At 32.7% G+C, this 12,344-nt stretch overlaps 1 protein-coding gene across 2 annotated transcripts in view; it reads left to right on the top strand.

The window, feature by feature from the left end:
• The window catches only part of KIFAP3 (kinesin associated protein 3), a 167,291-nt gene that overhangs the window by 89,186 nt on the left and 65,761 nt on the right, over positions 1–12,344 (top strand). For both annotated transcript variants that reach the window (XM_082383822.1, XM_082383823.1), the window contains exon 11: positions 6,500–6,600. In XM_082383822.1, coding sequence (XP_082239948.1) covers positions 6,500–6,600 — 101 coding nt within the window. The remainder of the gene's footprint in view (positions 1–6,499; positions 6,601–12,344) is intronic.

Raw genomic sequence — 12,344 nt, forward strand, 5'->3', positions numbered from 1 at the left:
AAATACAAAATGAGAAGAAAATCAATTTTATAGATATTTGTAAATCAATTGATTGAATTCTAGGGAACCTTTACCCAGATAAAATCTAGAGGACATATCAGCAACTTGGGTTATATAGACCTCTGAGTACAATATTGTAGTCCCTTATATCTGTCATCACCTCCTTTCACACTTTCCTCAAGGGAAAAAAAATATCTCTGGTCATATTCCAGTTTCTTTTGTTTGGTTGTGCTCAGCTCAAACAAATGGGGAAACACCTGTACATTTTATTTGCCTGGGACATGAAACTTAAAGGTAAATGAAGTAATATAGCTAATAGTGAGGTTTGTCTTCTGTGTTCTCAGACTTCTCTCTCTGTGTCCTTTCATCTTTTTGTACCCCGTTGCCTCCACAGCTATTCTCCACTCTAGGAGTGAAATTAAGTTCTGTTACAGACAAGGAAGCATGAAAGAAGGAAGAGAGGGTCACAGTGTGTTTGTGGTAGTGGTGGTGGAGGAACACATACTGATGACAATAGTCTGTCCTTTGATTATTTTCTTTTCCCAATTTTTGTTCTGATTAAGGGATTTATAACCCTATGAGACTGATGAAGGGTCCTTATCAGATACTGGTCACTGAGTGGAGCCTTGAGGGATGAGGTGACTCTCCTAAGCCCGTACTTTGTGTATAGCAGAGCTTTATAGGAAAGTGACTAGGGACAAGTGGCTCAACCACAGGCTCAGAATATACCTGTGAACCCTGTCTAGCTCATCTCAGAGGAATCTTGGCTGCCTCTTAAACCTACATTACCTCTAACTATGGTCAAATCTTGAGGATAGAAAACCACAAAGACAACATATATATTAGGGGAACGTGAAAATAGTGTTCTCTTGGTAAAACAGAAAAGTGTTATTATCAACATAATAACACTAAGAAATGACATTTATTGATTCAGTTTATTGTGTGTCAGACTCAGTACTAATTGTTTTACCAGGATTCTTTCACCTAATCTTCACATAACAACTCTTTGAGATAGGTACAGTTGTTATTCCAGTTTCACAGATGAAGAAACTGAAGCACAGAGAATTTAAATAACACTCAAAAGGCCATTTATGCTAGTAAGTGGCAGAGCCACAAATTGAACCCAAGCAGTCTGCCTCCAGAGCCTGAGATTTGAACCACAGCATTTTACTGCCTCTGTTTACCACTCTACTCAACTTTTAAGCTTCTAGCACCTTGTTTTTCTCATAAAATCAAACACTGCTTGATAGCAGTTCTTGTCCAATTCAGTGAGAGTGAGTTTCAGAACTGCTATAGATCTAGTCCCCCAAACTGCTTGGGGGATAATGCAATTTGTCCCTGTCAAGATCTTTCATCCATTGGAACCTATTGCATCTGGGCACAGGTACTCTGATAAATAACTGTTTTTCTTCATTTCATCTCCCCTCTTCTCCTCTTCTACCATCGTCTCACCTCTTTCTCCATAGAGTCCCTTCTTAACTGCATTTCTTTCCGGTACTGTGCCACTAAGGAATGATGATAATAATTTATGTTTATTTGGCATTATTTCACCCTTCCTGCTGCTTCCTGGAAGGCTTAGTAGAGAGTACATGCACACAGGCTTTGTAGTCCGACCTAGGTTTGAATCTCAGATTCACGAGCTGTGTTTCCTTTTGAAGGATTCATAACCTTAATGAATGTCATTGCCTCACATCCAGATCAAAGATAATACCTACCTTTTCAGTTGTTATAAGAGTTAAATGAGAAAATACATGCTTAACATACAAGAGGAACTATCAGTTTGCTTAACTCTTTCTCTCTTCCCTTCTCTCAAAGAATTGTAGTTATAGAAAGACTGGCTATCCACGAATCTTTTGGGATAGCCTTGTAATCCTTGAGCTTCTGTTTTCTTCAGTCCTTTAGTTTTAGCACATTTTTGGAGCATGATAATCATTTTAGGTAAAGATTATGGGAAATTGGGCATATGTTCAGAGCCTTTTTTTAAATCAAGCTTTATTTTCTAGAGCAATTTAAGGTTCATAGCAAAATTGAGCAGAAAGGACATTAATTTCCCATATACTTCCTGCCTGTCCCCCCAGCCTCCCACCTTTTTTAAAATTAATTTTTATTGGAGTTTAGTTGCTTTACATAGGTTTTTAAATAGAAGATCACAGATAAAGAAGAATTAGGAAGGTACTGGAGAACTGCAAGGATCTTTCACCTTTGGCCATGAGTATGGGGAGAGAAGGAGAAAGAGAAAGCACACAAGAGCAGAATTAGAACTGGCAGTAGAATGACTCATCCTACTTTTTGAAGCTAAATATTTAGTTTTGCTGTAGAAAAAGAAAGTAATATAAATTATTGTTGAATCTGAGATGTTTCTTGCATATGTTATTCATCTACTTTTTAAAAATTATTGTAATTTTAGGACTTTTCTCTAGGCTTTCTATTCTATCACATATCCTTTATCCTGAGTTATCCTTTGGAAGTGATATAGATATATAATCATATATATATGTGTATGTAATTTGCTCTAGAAGGACCTTCCTTGTTATTCTCTTTATGGGGTACAGATCTCTTAAAGGTGAATCTTTCTTTCCTCTCACCTTACATGAATTGATGTACCACTTTAGAACATTGCATTTTAGAATCCTTTCATTGATAACCAGCAGTAAACAGACAATCCTCAAACATAGAATAGTGTCTTTTTTCATTCTTAGTTCCACACTGAATTTTAATGTCTGATTATTTACTTTGATGTTAAACAATCTTTTATATTGGATATTGATTTCTCTGTTTCTTCTACCATTTATTTAGTAAGTTGTGTGACTTGGAATCCTACTTTTCAGTGAATCCATTACATAGAGAAAATATTTTCAAATAATATTTTGAAAAAATTAAGTAGGACTAGAACCTACCCACAGCTGAACAACATATAGAAAGAAACTGTAATAGCAGGGAAAGAGAGACTGTGCCTTCAGAATATGAGTTTGCTGTAGGAACTTACTTGAAAAGATTTTAAAATACCTCAGTCCCTGGAGAAAAACTAAATACTGTGAAGTATAATCTGACCAAACCCCTAAGGGATACTTTCCTCTCTGGAGAATAAAGTTGGAATTTTTCATTTTTAATCTACGTATCATGCAAACCTATGCAAAGATTTGTTTTCCTATGGCAAGTGTGTTTTATACTAGAATAAGTATAAATGAATGCCTTCAGCGGTGTAAAAATGTGATTTATTAAAATCTATGAGTCTTTTCTATTTAGATTGCTCTGATCCCAAGAGCAAAATACTGGGGTTGGGAACACCCAGTTAGTCTCTACTTTTCTCTTTTTTGGAGTAATTTCACAGTTTTTGCATTACGTTTTCCTCCAGATGTAGTTCCTGCATATGTTGTATTCCAAGTGGTTAAGTTAGTGAATTCATAGATTTTTAGTTAAGATGAAAATGTTTACTAGTATGTATTCATCTGATGAACATATGCTAGATTTTATTGTTTTTGTTTTATGCCAAGAATTCATTTTTACATTGATAGAAAGCCATAGGAAATAGGCTTTAGCCAAACAATTTAAAAAGATGCAAAAGTCTTGATTTTTAAAAATTCTGTTTTTAAAATGTGTTTTATTCTATCATATGTCAGTGTATTTCAGTCTTTTATACCTGATAATAATATCTTACTTGAAAGACTGTTTTACCTTATGATATAAAAATGTTTGAGAGATACTGTAATATACCTCTGGTGTATATAACTTCACCTCTGGTGAAAATTCTGGAGTCAGAGAAACCTGTGTTTAAAGCCCTAAAACACCCACTTACAAGGCTGTGTAGGAAGTATTTATTTTTCTCCAAGTGTTAAGTTCCTCATCTGAAACATAAGGATGATAAAATTTATTTGACAGATTATTTTGAAGACTCACATTGTTCTTCCTTACCATATGATATATTTTTTATTTAACATATAAGCTCCAGGAAAGCAAGAGGCTAGAGAGAGGGTCACTATATGTTTTTAAAAAACACCTGGAAACTTAAAACACTTTTGTGTCAAATCTGAAAATCTTGTAGAACTAGTAATTTCTGTCTTTGACTAAATGTGCTTATTTTTTCAGTTTTAGCCTCTGATTTTTTAAACATAACGTTTTTTTTTCCAGCTTTATTGAGATCTAACTGACATATAACAGTATGTAAGTTTAAGGTGATGGCTCGATATATGTATATATTGCAAAATATATAAGGTTAGATATAAGGGTAGTTAACTATAAAAGTTACCACTTTAAGATTAGTTACCACATCCATCACCTCACATAATTACTTTTTTTCTGGTTGTAAGAACTTTTAAGATTTACTCTCTTAGCAACTTTCAGATGTACTATACAGTATGTTAACTATAGTCACCAGGCTTTTTAGATATTAAAAATAGAATCAATCAGCAGGTATTTACTGAGAAACTTCCATATGCTATACTAAGCCTATAAGAATACCAAGGTATGTCCCCTAAGAATTTCTCACCACCTCATAAAGAGATAACCTAATATCTAAAAAATTTAATAAGAATATAAAATAGTATTTTTAAAAAACACGAAGTATTTTAGTAATTTTATACTATGGTAGACACAAGAATAAAGGTGCTGAATTTATCCTCCATGTCACAGTATATTTAAAATTTTCTTGATATGTTATTTATCAACTAAATTTATGTATATCCTTGATTTTGTTTTAAAACTCCAAATATCTCCAAGGATTTCTCATAGCCCAAATTTTTTAAAAATAATATTGTTTTTTGGATAAAACTTTTTAGCTAAACTTTTCTAGCTCAAGTTTTGTCACTGACTTTGAGATCATAAGTAGATCCTTAAAATATGGTCTGTCTGAAAGCATGTAGAAGGACTACATGACATTTTAAAGTCCCATTTTATTTTTCAAATCTATGATATATCATTCACTTTTCTTTTTTCAGTTTCAAGGTGTACGAAACTAGAATAATCTTACCTCAGAAGTTCTGAGTCAATCCTTAGACTATGCTTATTATCTCTACCCTTTAGCATTTTATAGTCATGTATTTTTTTTCCATCTTTATTGGAGTATAATTGCTTTACAATGTTGTGTTAGTTTCTGCTGTACAAAACAGTGAATCAGCTATATGTATACATATACCCCCATATCCCCTCCCTCGTGAACCTCCCTCCCACCCTCCCTATCCCACCTCTCTAGGTCATCACAAAGCATCGAGCTGATCTCCCTGTGCTATGGAGCAGCTTCCCACTAGCCATCCGTTTTACATTTGGTAGTGTATATACGTCAGTGCTACTCTCTCACTTCGTCCCAGCTTCCCCTTCCCGCCCCTGTGTCCTCAAGTCTGTTCTCTATGTCTGCGTCTTTATTCCTGCCCTGCCACTAGATTCATCAGTACCGTTTTTTTAGATTCCATATATGTGCTTTAGCATACGGTATTTGTTTTTCTCTTTGTGACTTACTTCACTCTGTATGACAGACTCTAGGTCCATCCACCTCACTACAAATAACTCAATTTCGTTCCTTTTTATAGCTGAGTAATATTCCATTGTATATATGTGCCACATCTTCTTTATCCATTCATCTGTCGATGGACACTTAGGTTGCTTCCACGTCCTGGCTACTGTAAATAGTGCTGCAGTGAACATTGTGGTACATGTATCTTTTTGAATGATGGTTTTCTCAGGGTATATGTCCAGTAGTGAGATTGCTGGGTCATATGGTAGTTCTATTTTTAGTTTTTTAAGGACTCTCCATACTGTTTTCCATAGTGGTTGTATCAATTTACATGCCCACCAACAGTGCGGGAGGGTTCTCTTTTCTCCCCACCCTCTCCAGCATTTATTGTTTGTAGATTTTTTTGATGATGGCCAGGCCATTCTGACTGCTGTGAGGTGATACCTCATTGTGGTTTTGATTTGCATTTCTCTAATGATTAGTGATGTTGAGCATCTTTTCATGTGTTTTTTGGCAATCTGTATGTCTTCTTTTGGACATGTATTTTTTTTTATTGTAGCAAATACTATTCTACTTTGTTTATTATTTGTTATTTTTCCAGTTTCTGATTCATAAAAATTAAATATACTTTTTGTTTACTATTTCTTATACATTATCACTGTCAATGAAGTGTGTTTATCACATATTTTGATGAAACAGTAAGGATGGAGGGGCCAGTGGCCAAATCTACTTTTTAGTGGGCTACTGGGAACAATTAATTCTTAGGTTTGTGGTTAATTTTTTTCAAAAGTATACCTTGTAAAATACATATAATCTCTTGGAACTTAGTGATATTTCATAGATAGTGTGCTCCAAACTTCGGAATTGAAATAGGGAGCTCAAAATATTTTCTAAATTAGGGTTATATAATGATTTTTTTGATTCAGTAGCTTAAAAGTTTTAATGCATTAATTTAAGTGTGTTATACAAAAAAAATTAATTTCTTTGTGGTCATTCCATGCCATGCATGGCATAATATAAAATCTCACCATATCCATGATTTCTTATTTGCAGGCAATGAAAACTACAAACAAATAGCAATGTGCGTTCTTTACCACATAAGCATGGATGACCGCTTTAAATCAATGTTTGCATACACTGACTGTATACCACAAGTAAGTGCTTTAAGTGTTTTCTTTAAAAGGCATTCAAAAAATATGTTTTTTGCTTTCTTCCCTTGATTTGCCAGATAGGTTTTTTCTTTAAAATTCCCCTCTTAAAAATAATATAAACTTGTTATATACAATCTGGAAAGTACAGAACATTATAAAAATGAAAGTAACTTTCTGTTATCCCAAACCCAGAGATAACCATTTAAAATTTTGGTACATTTTCTTCTACATAGTTAAAAAAATACTGTATTGAGATTATATGCCATATGTAATTTTATATTGCTTTTTTAACTTAATATATCGTTAAGTACCCTCCCATGTCACTGAACATTCTTCAAAAATTATTCATAATAGTTGTATACTATTTTATTGCATAAGTGGACCATAATTTAAATATTGTTAAATTGTATATTTAGGTTTTTTTCCAGTTTATCACATAAAAACTGATGTAAGTAAATGTATGTAAACAAATGAAATAATGTGGAATAAATATCATAGTATGTAAAAGCTTAACCACATCTCGATTTTTTCTTTAGTTTAAATTCCTAAAAGTAGAATTACTAGGTCAAAAGGTATTTTGTGTATTTGACACAATATGGGCAAATTACCTTCTAAGAAGATGTGAGTTGATTTTTTTCCAACTGTCACTTCACTTTTAACAGCACTGGATACTATCATTTCTCTAAAAATGGAGTGTCTCTATTTCTTTTTATTTTCATTTTATTTGCATTTCTGTGAATATTGGTGAGGTTGAACATTTTTCACATGCTTATTGTTGATATTATGTTATAAATCATTCATGTCCCTTGATAATTTTTCCATTGGCATGTCAATATTTTAGGATTAATAAATAATATCTCTATATATAATAACTATTTTAATTCCTTGGCATATTACAGACGTTTCCCAACTTTGTCATTTGCCCTTTAATTTTGTTTGTGGTTGACGGTTTTAAATGCTTTGCGTTCTCTGATGGGAAAATGCTTCATCAAAATACTTTTATTTTTATAGCACTGCTCTCAAGAAAGATTTTTGCTATAACTCAGTTGCTTGATATATTTCATATGTTAGGTTTATTTGTCTTGAAGGAGTTTAGTGGTTTTTTTTTCATAGACTATAATGGTGGAGATTCTATACATGTGTAATTTTACTCTTAGGGAATTTACATTCATGGAATCACTATTGTGCCATTAATCTTCATTAAACTGAGCTCTACTAATTTGAATACTATCTGATGATTGGAACACTAGTTAGGCTGATTTTTAATATTATTTTTATAGTATGGCTTTCTAAAATAGAAAAAGCAAAATCGCAGGATGTATAATATACAATAAAAATAACACTTTTAAAAGACACTTCAGAAGAATATGTATAGTAAGTCATACTTATTAAAGTAATCCTCTTAAGACTCCTACTACATAATTCCTTATTAGCCTAATATAAGTTATTAAATGTATATTATTTGGCAAATAATTATTATGTAGTAAAAAACAGGCCATAGTTTTTATTAATTCTTATTAATCCTTCTATTCATCCCAAATTAATAAAACGGTTCTAAAAATTGAATTTGCTATTCCAGAATTTTAATACTTTATCTACACTCAATTAAAAAACTGATAAACTCTCAAGGATAATTTCTTAGGCTTTTATACCAGGGGATAAACTAATTATGCTTGTTTACAGAAAGTAGACATCCTTCAAATATGCAGCATATTTTATCTAACAAGGCAAGGCTTCTTATAGAGATAACACATGTCAGACTACAGCCGATACAAAGTGTAATCAAACTCTTTGTCAAACAAGTTTTCAATAAAAGAGTAGCCATGTCAAAGGGGGATTACAGGTGATTTACTACAGTCTCACTTCATATGTTCCAAGGAGTTTTGCTTCACAGTTTCAAAGGGTGTTCCTTTTCCAATCCCATTTAATGTCAGAACTTCATTGACTACAGGATATGAATTGGAAAGCAATGATAAAAGAATGATATTTTTGTCTAGATTGACTGTTTTTATCTAGATGAGATTTTAAAGAGAATAACATTAAATAAAAGAGAAATAAATGTAAACTAAAAAGAGATTGAAAACTTTTTTTGTTAAATATTTAATTTGGAGTTACCCTTCCCTCTATACCCTAGAATTTACAATCTCAAACATAAAATGTGAAACTTTATTTTCAATAAATAATCAGAAATAAAAGCCTGTTTAAGTTACTTTTGAAACATTATTATTATTGCAGTTGAAGACTTTGTAGAAAATTCTCCCATACCTTTTCAAGGACAACATTCATGCTTGTTTCCTTGCCAGATAATTTTCTAACATGAAACATTTCTGCAGTGGGGTTTTCAGAACATTTGTGGTCTGTATTTCATGAACAGAATCTTGCAAAATTCATTCAGTGGTCAATGTTTTGGGGTTTTAGTTTATTATATTTTGTTTTTAAAGCTCAACCCTGGTAAGAATAGTGAGAGTATGTTATCAAATTATGTTGTAAACATCCTGAAACTTTTTAGTATGAGGCCATATTTTGAGAAACCAAATGGTACTCTAGAATAGTATGTTTGTTCCTAAAGTGCTATCCAGCCTATAACTTGTACTTTATAAGGCTCAACTTTGACATATTTGGGGAAAAGTTGACATGGTTTGATTGCCACCCAGTACCAATTGTAAAAGTACATTGTAAAATAAAAGAATCATGGAAAGCAAATTTGGGATTAAATTGAAATTCCCAAGCTTCCTTCAGGAATTAAAACGATACTCCTCTCAGAAGTATTGACTCCTTGAAGTAATGTTTATAATACTAACAAAGCTTTGAACTCATTTGTGGTAGCAACTGATTAACCTACTTATTAAATAAAACCATATCTGAAGTTTGGAATATATTAGAGTTAATGTAATACTCTGTTCACTTTGAAATTATGCACATTAATTTTTGTTTAGTAAATATTGTCAAGTATTACAAATGAATTTTTCAAATGAGCAGCCTAAAATAACTTTGAAAGTAAGAAAGCAGTGGTTCAATTGTCATTCATATTCATTTCAGTGATCAAAAAAGATGTGGGATATGGTCATATTCTTTAATTCCATTAGATACATATGTAAAGGAACTTTATAAACTGTGAAACACTGTACAAAAATAAGGTGCCATTAGTAAATGCTTCTCATTATTTTGGAACCACTCAGAGTCCAATTTAAATACTCCCTTTCTTATATGTGTTACATAGGATAAACCTATACTTTCTAAAATTTCTTCATCAGAATTTTATTAGTCCAAATAAACAATGTGTTAACATTGGGCTCATGGAATAGCATTTCATAAATTAGATTAACCTTAAGAGGTTGTATCTAGTGCATGATCATGGTCTTTTGGGGGAAAAATGATTACTGATTTCTCATTCTTAAAGAGCTGGGCTTTGGTGGAAATAGACTGTGAGTTGCTCTAACATAAGCCTATAATTAGAGCTCACTTTTGTAAATTATATAATATTCAGAGTAGATGTTATAAAGTCAACATGCCTCATAGTCTCTCCCAATATTATGTTGCTTTGCTTCTTTTGTACTTTATTGCCTCTAATTATCCAATATATTCTCATATTTTCCCTCTATTATGCCACTATTTTGTAAAACTTGAGGGTCAGGGCAAGTCTTTCTTTATGTATGATCTTAATGGTCTCAGTGGGTGAATTGTTCCAGGTAAGCATACTTGGGGATACCAGGAGTTAATGGTTGTATTCTAATAATAGTTAAGAGTACACATTAACAGTTCATTGTTATTTAGACCTCTAAGATGCATGTTTTGTTTAAATAGGTGCAAATGCCATCCAGATGCTTATAAAAGTATTTATTGGTAATAGAATGGCCAAAGTACATGTTTAGGTAATGATGTCATGGTGTTATTTAACATTTTACCTAGAACAGTGCGCAAGAATCTTCATAGTAATCCACACGTTTTCTACCACAGTTGTCCTATTTGGCCCCTCTTTGATCTACACGCTTCTTTTGAGCTGAATGCTGGTAAACGTCCTTTCTGACAGCCCCCTTTGCTCCTGCCTGCCATTATCTGCTGAAGTTCAGAAACCAGAGCATCACTTCAAACAGCAGAGTTAGGGAGTAGCCAGTCAGAAGAGATTCCTGAGGCATGCAAAGTTCTGCCATAATCATTCAAAGATGTTTGGGTAGGGAGGTGGGGGTGGCAGAGGTGTATGTGAATACAGAGAGCTGTAGGGGTTGGCCTCTGGTCACTGGTAAATAAGTGAAGTCAGGTGCCAGAGAGTCTAGACACAGTGATTTCAGTCCTGGGTCTTTGGTATCTGATACTCAATATGGGACTTGTCTGATTGAACACTATTGCCTCTTCATTGCACAGGCTGAAGCCTTTTAGTGCCTTCCTGTTAAATTAGTAAAAGATGACAATGGACATAGTTAAAACAGAACAAATCTAGTTTTAGTATTTCCTAGTTGTCAGCAATTACACTTACATCTGAAGTGCTATGGGTAGCAGTCAAAGACAGTGTTGCACGTAGAGCTTGAACTAAACTATTATTTTAAAATGTGAACACTTTAAAATTGAAATGTTTCTCTTTCTTATTATGAAAAACTAATTCTATATCATGATGTATTTCATTCACACTTAGTCCTGATTTCTCTTGATTTGGGGATGTAGGTGTTGGATAAGGTTTTAAACCGTGCATTATTTTTTAAAAAGCTAGCTCCTGAATATTTCACCACAGGACTTAACGTGGAAATTACAAAAACAAGGCAAAACAAAAACCCTCAGCTTCTAACAAATCACCCTGTAACACCGTTCTTAAGGGCAAATTTCATACTACAAGGTTAATTTCAAGTAAACAGCGACAGATATTTTGCCTTGCTAAACATTGCATTGATGTAACAAACAGACTTTTGTTATTTTAAAAAAGCTTCTTGTATTAGGAGAAGTTTGGAAGAAATCTAGAGTGGGTTTTTAATTAGAGTATGAAAAACATACTGTATATATTTACATTTTTAGAGGATTGTCACCTACATTTTTATTAATTTGTAATTTAGTTGGCAGTTAATAGGTAGCAAAATCTGTTAAAAGTATATCCAATAAATTAAGATTATTTTATCTTTGCCATAGAATTTTTTTGTTCTGCAACATTATTAAGTGTTAGTGATTAAAGATTCCACTAGCAGCAACATTTGTGTTAAAGAAGTGCTCTCTGGGAAAAGGCATGATACATGCCAACCATTCACCAGCTATAGTGTTTTTGTAGTTCTCAGCAAATAGTGAATTTTATATATATACATATAGTTTTGTTAGAATTATATCTAAGTATTTTTGGGAGCAATTGTAAGTGGATTTGCTTTTTAAATTTTGGTTTCCAGGTGTTCATTGCTAGCATACAGAAATAAGATTAATTTTTGTGTGTTCACCATGTATCCTTTTTGAAACTTAGAAGTTATTTGGAACTAACATAGAGAATAACCAAAACAAGATTTAACAAAATAGGGTCTAACCAGTCAACAAAGGCGTGTTGATCTAAAAAGGTATCCACTGAGATAAAACATAAGAAATTTTTAGGTTATAAATTTAGGATTGACTTCCATATGTTGTTAGCAATTTGACTAAGAGAAAAATATATTTATATAATATGCACTAAGTTAATATGCTATTTACCAATAATAGTAGACAGGCTTCTTAAAAGTATAGCTTAAGGTTTGTTCATTTCTCCTTTATTACATAGCAACTATCTCTCATCATGACAAATC

The sequence above is a fragment of the Balaenoptera borealis genome, assembly GCF_965194805.1.
Source record: "Balaenoptera borealis genome assembly, chromosome: 1".
Taxonomy (NCBI): Eukaryota; Metazoa; Chordata; class Mammalia; order Artiodactyla; family Balaenopteridae; genus Balaenoptera; species Balaenoptera borealis.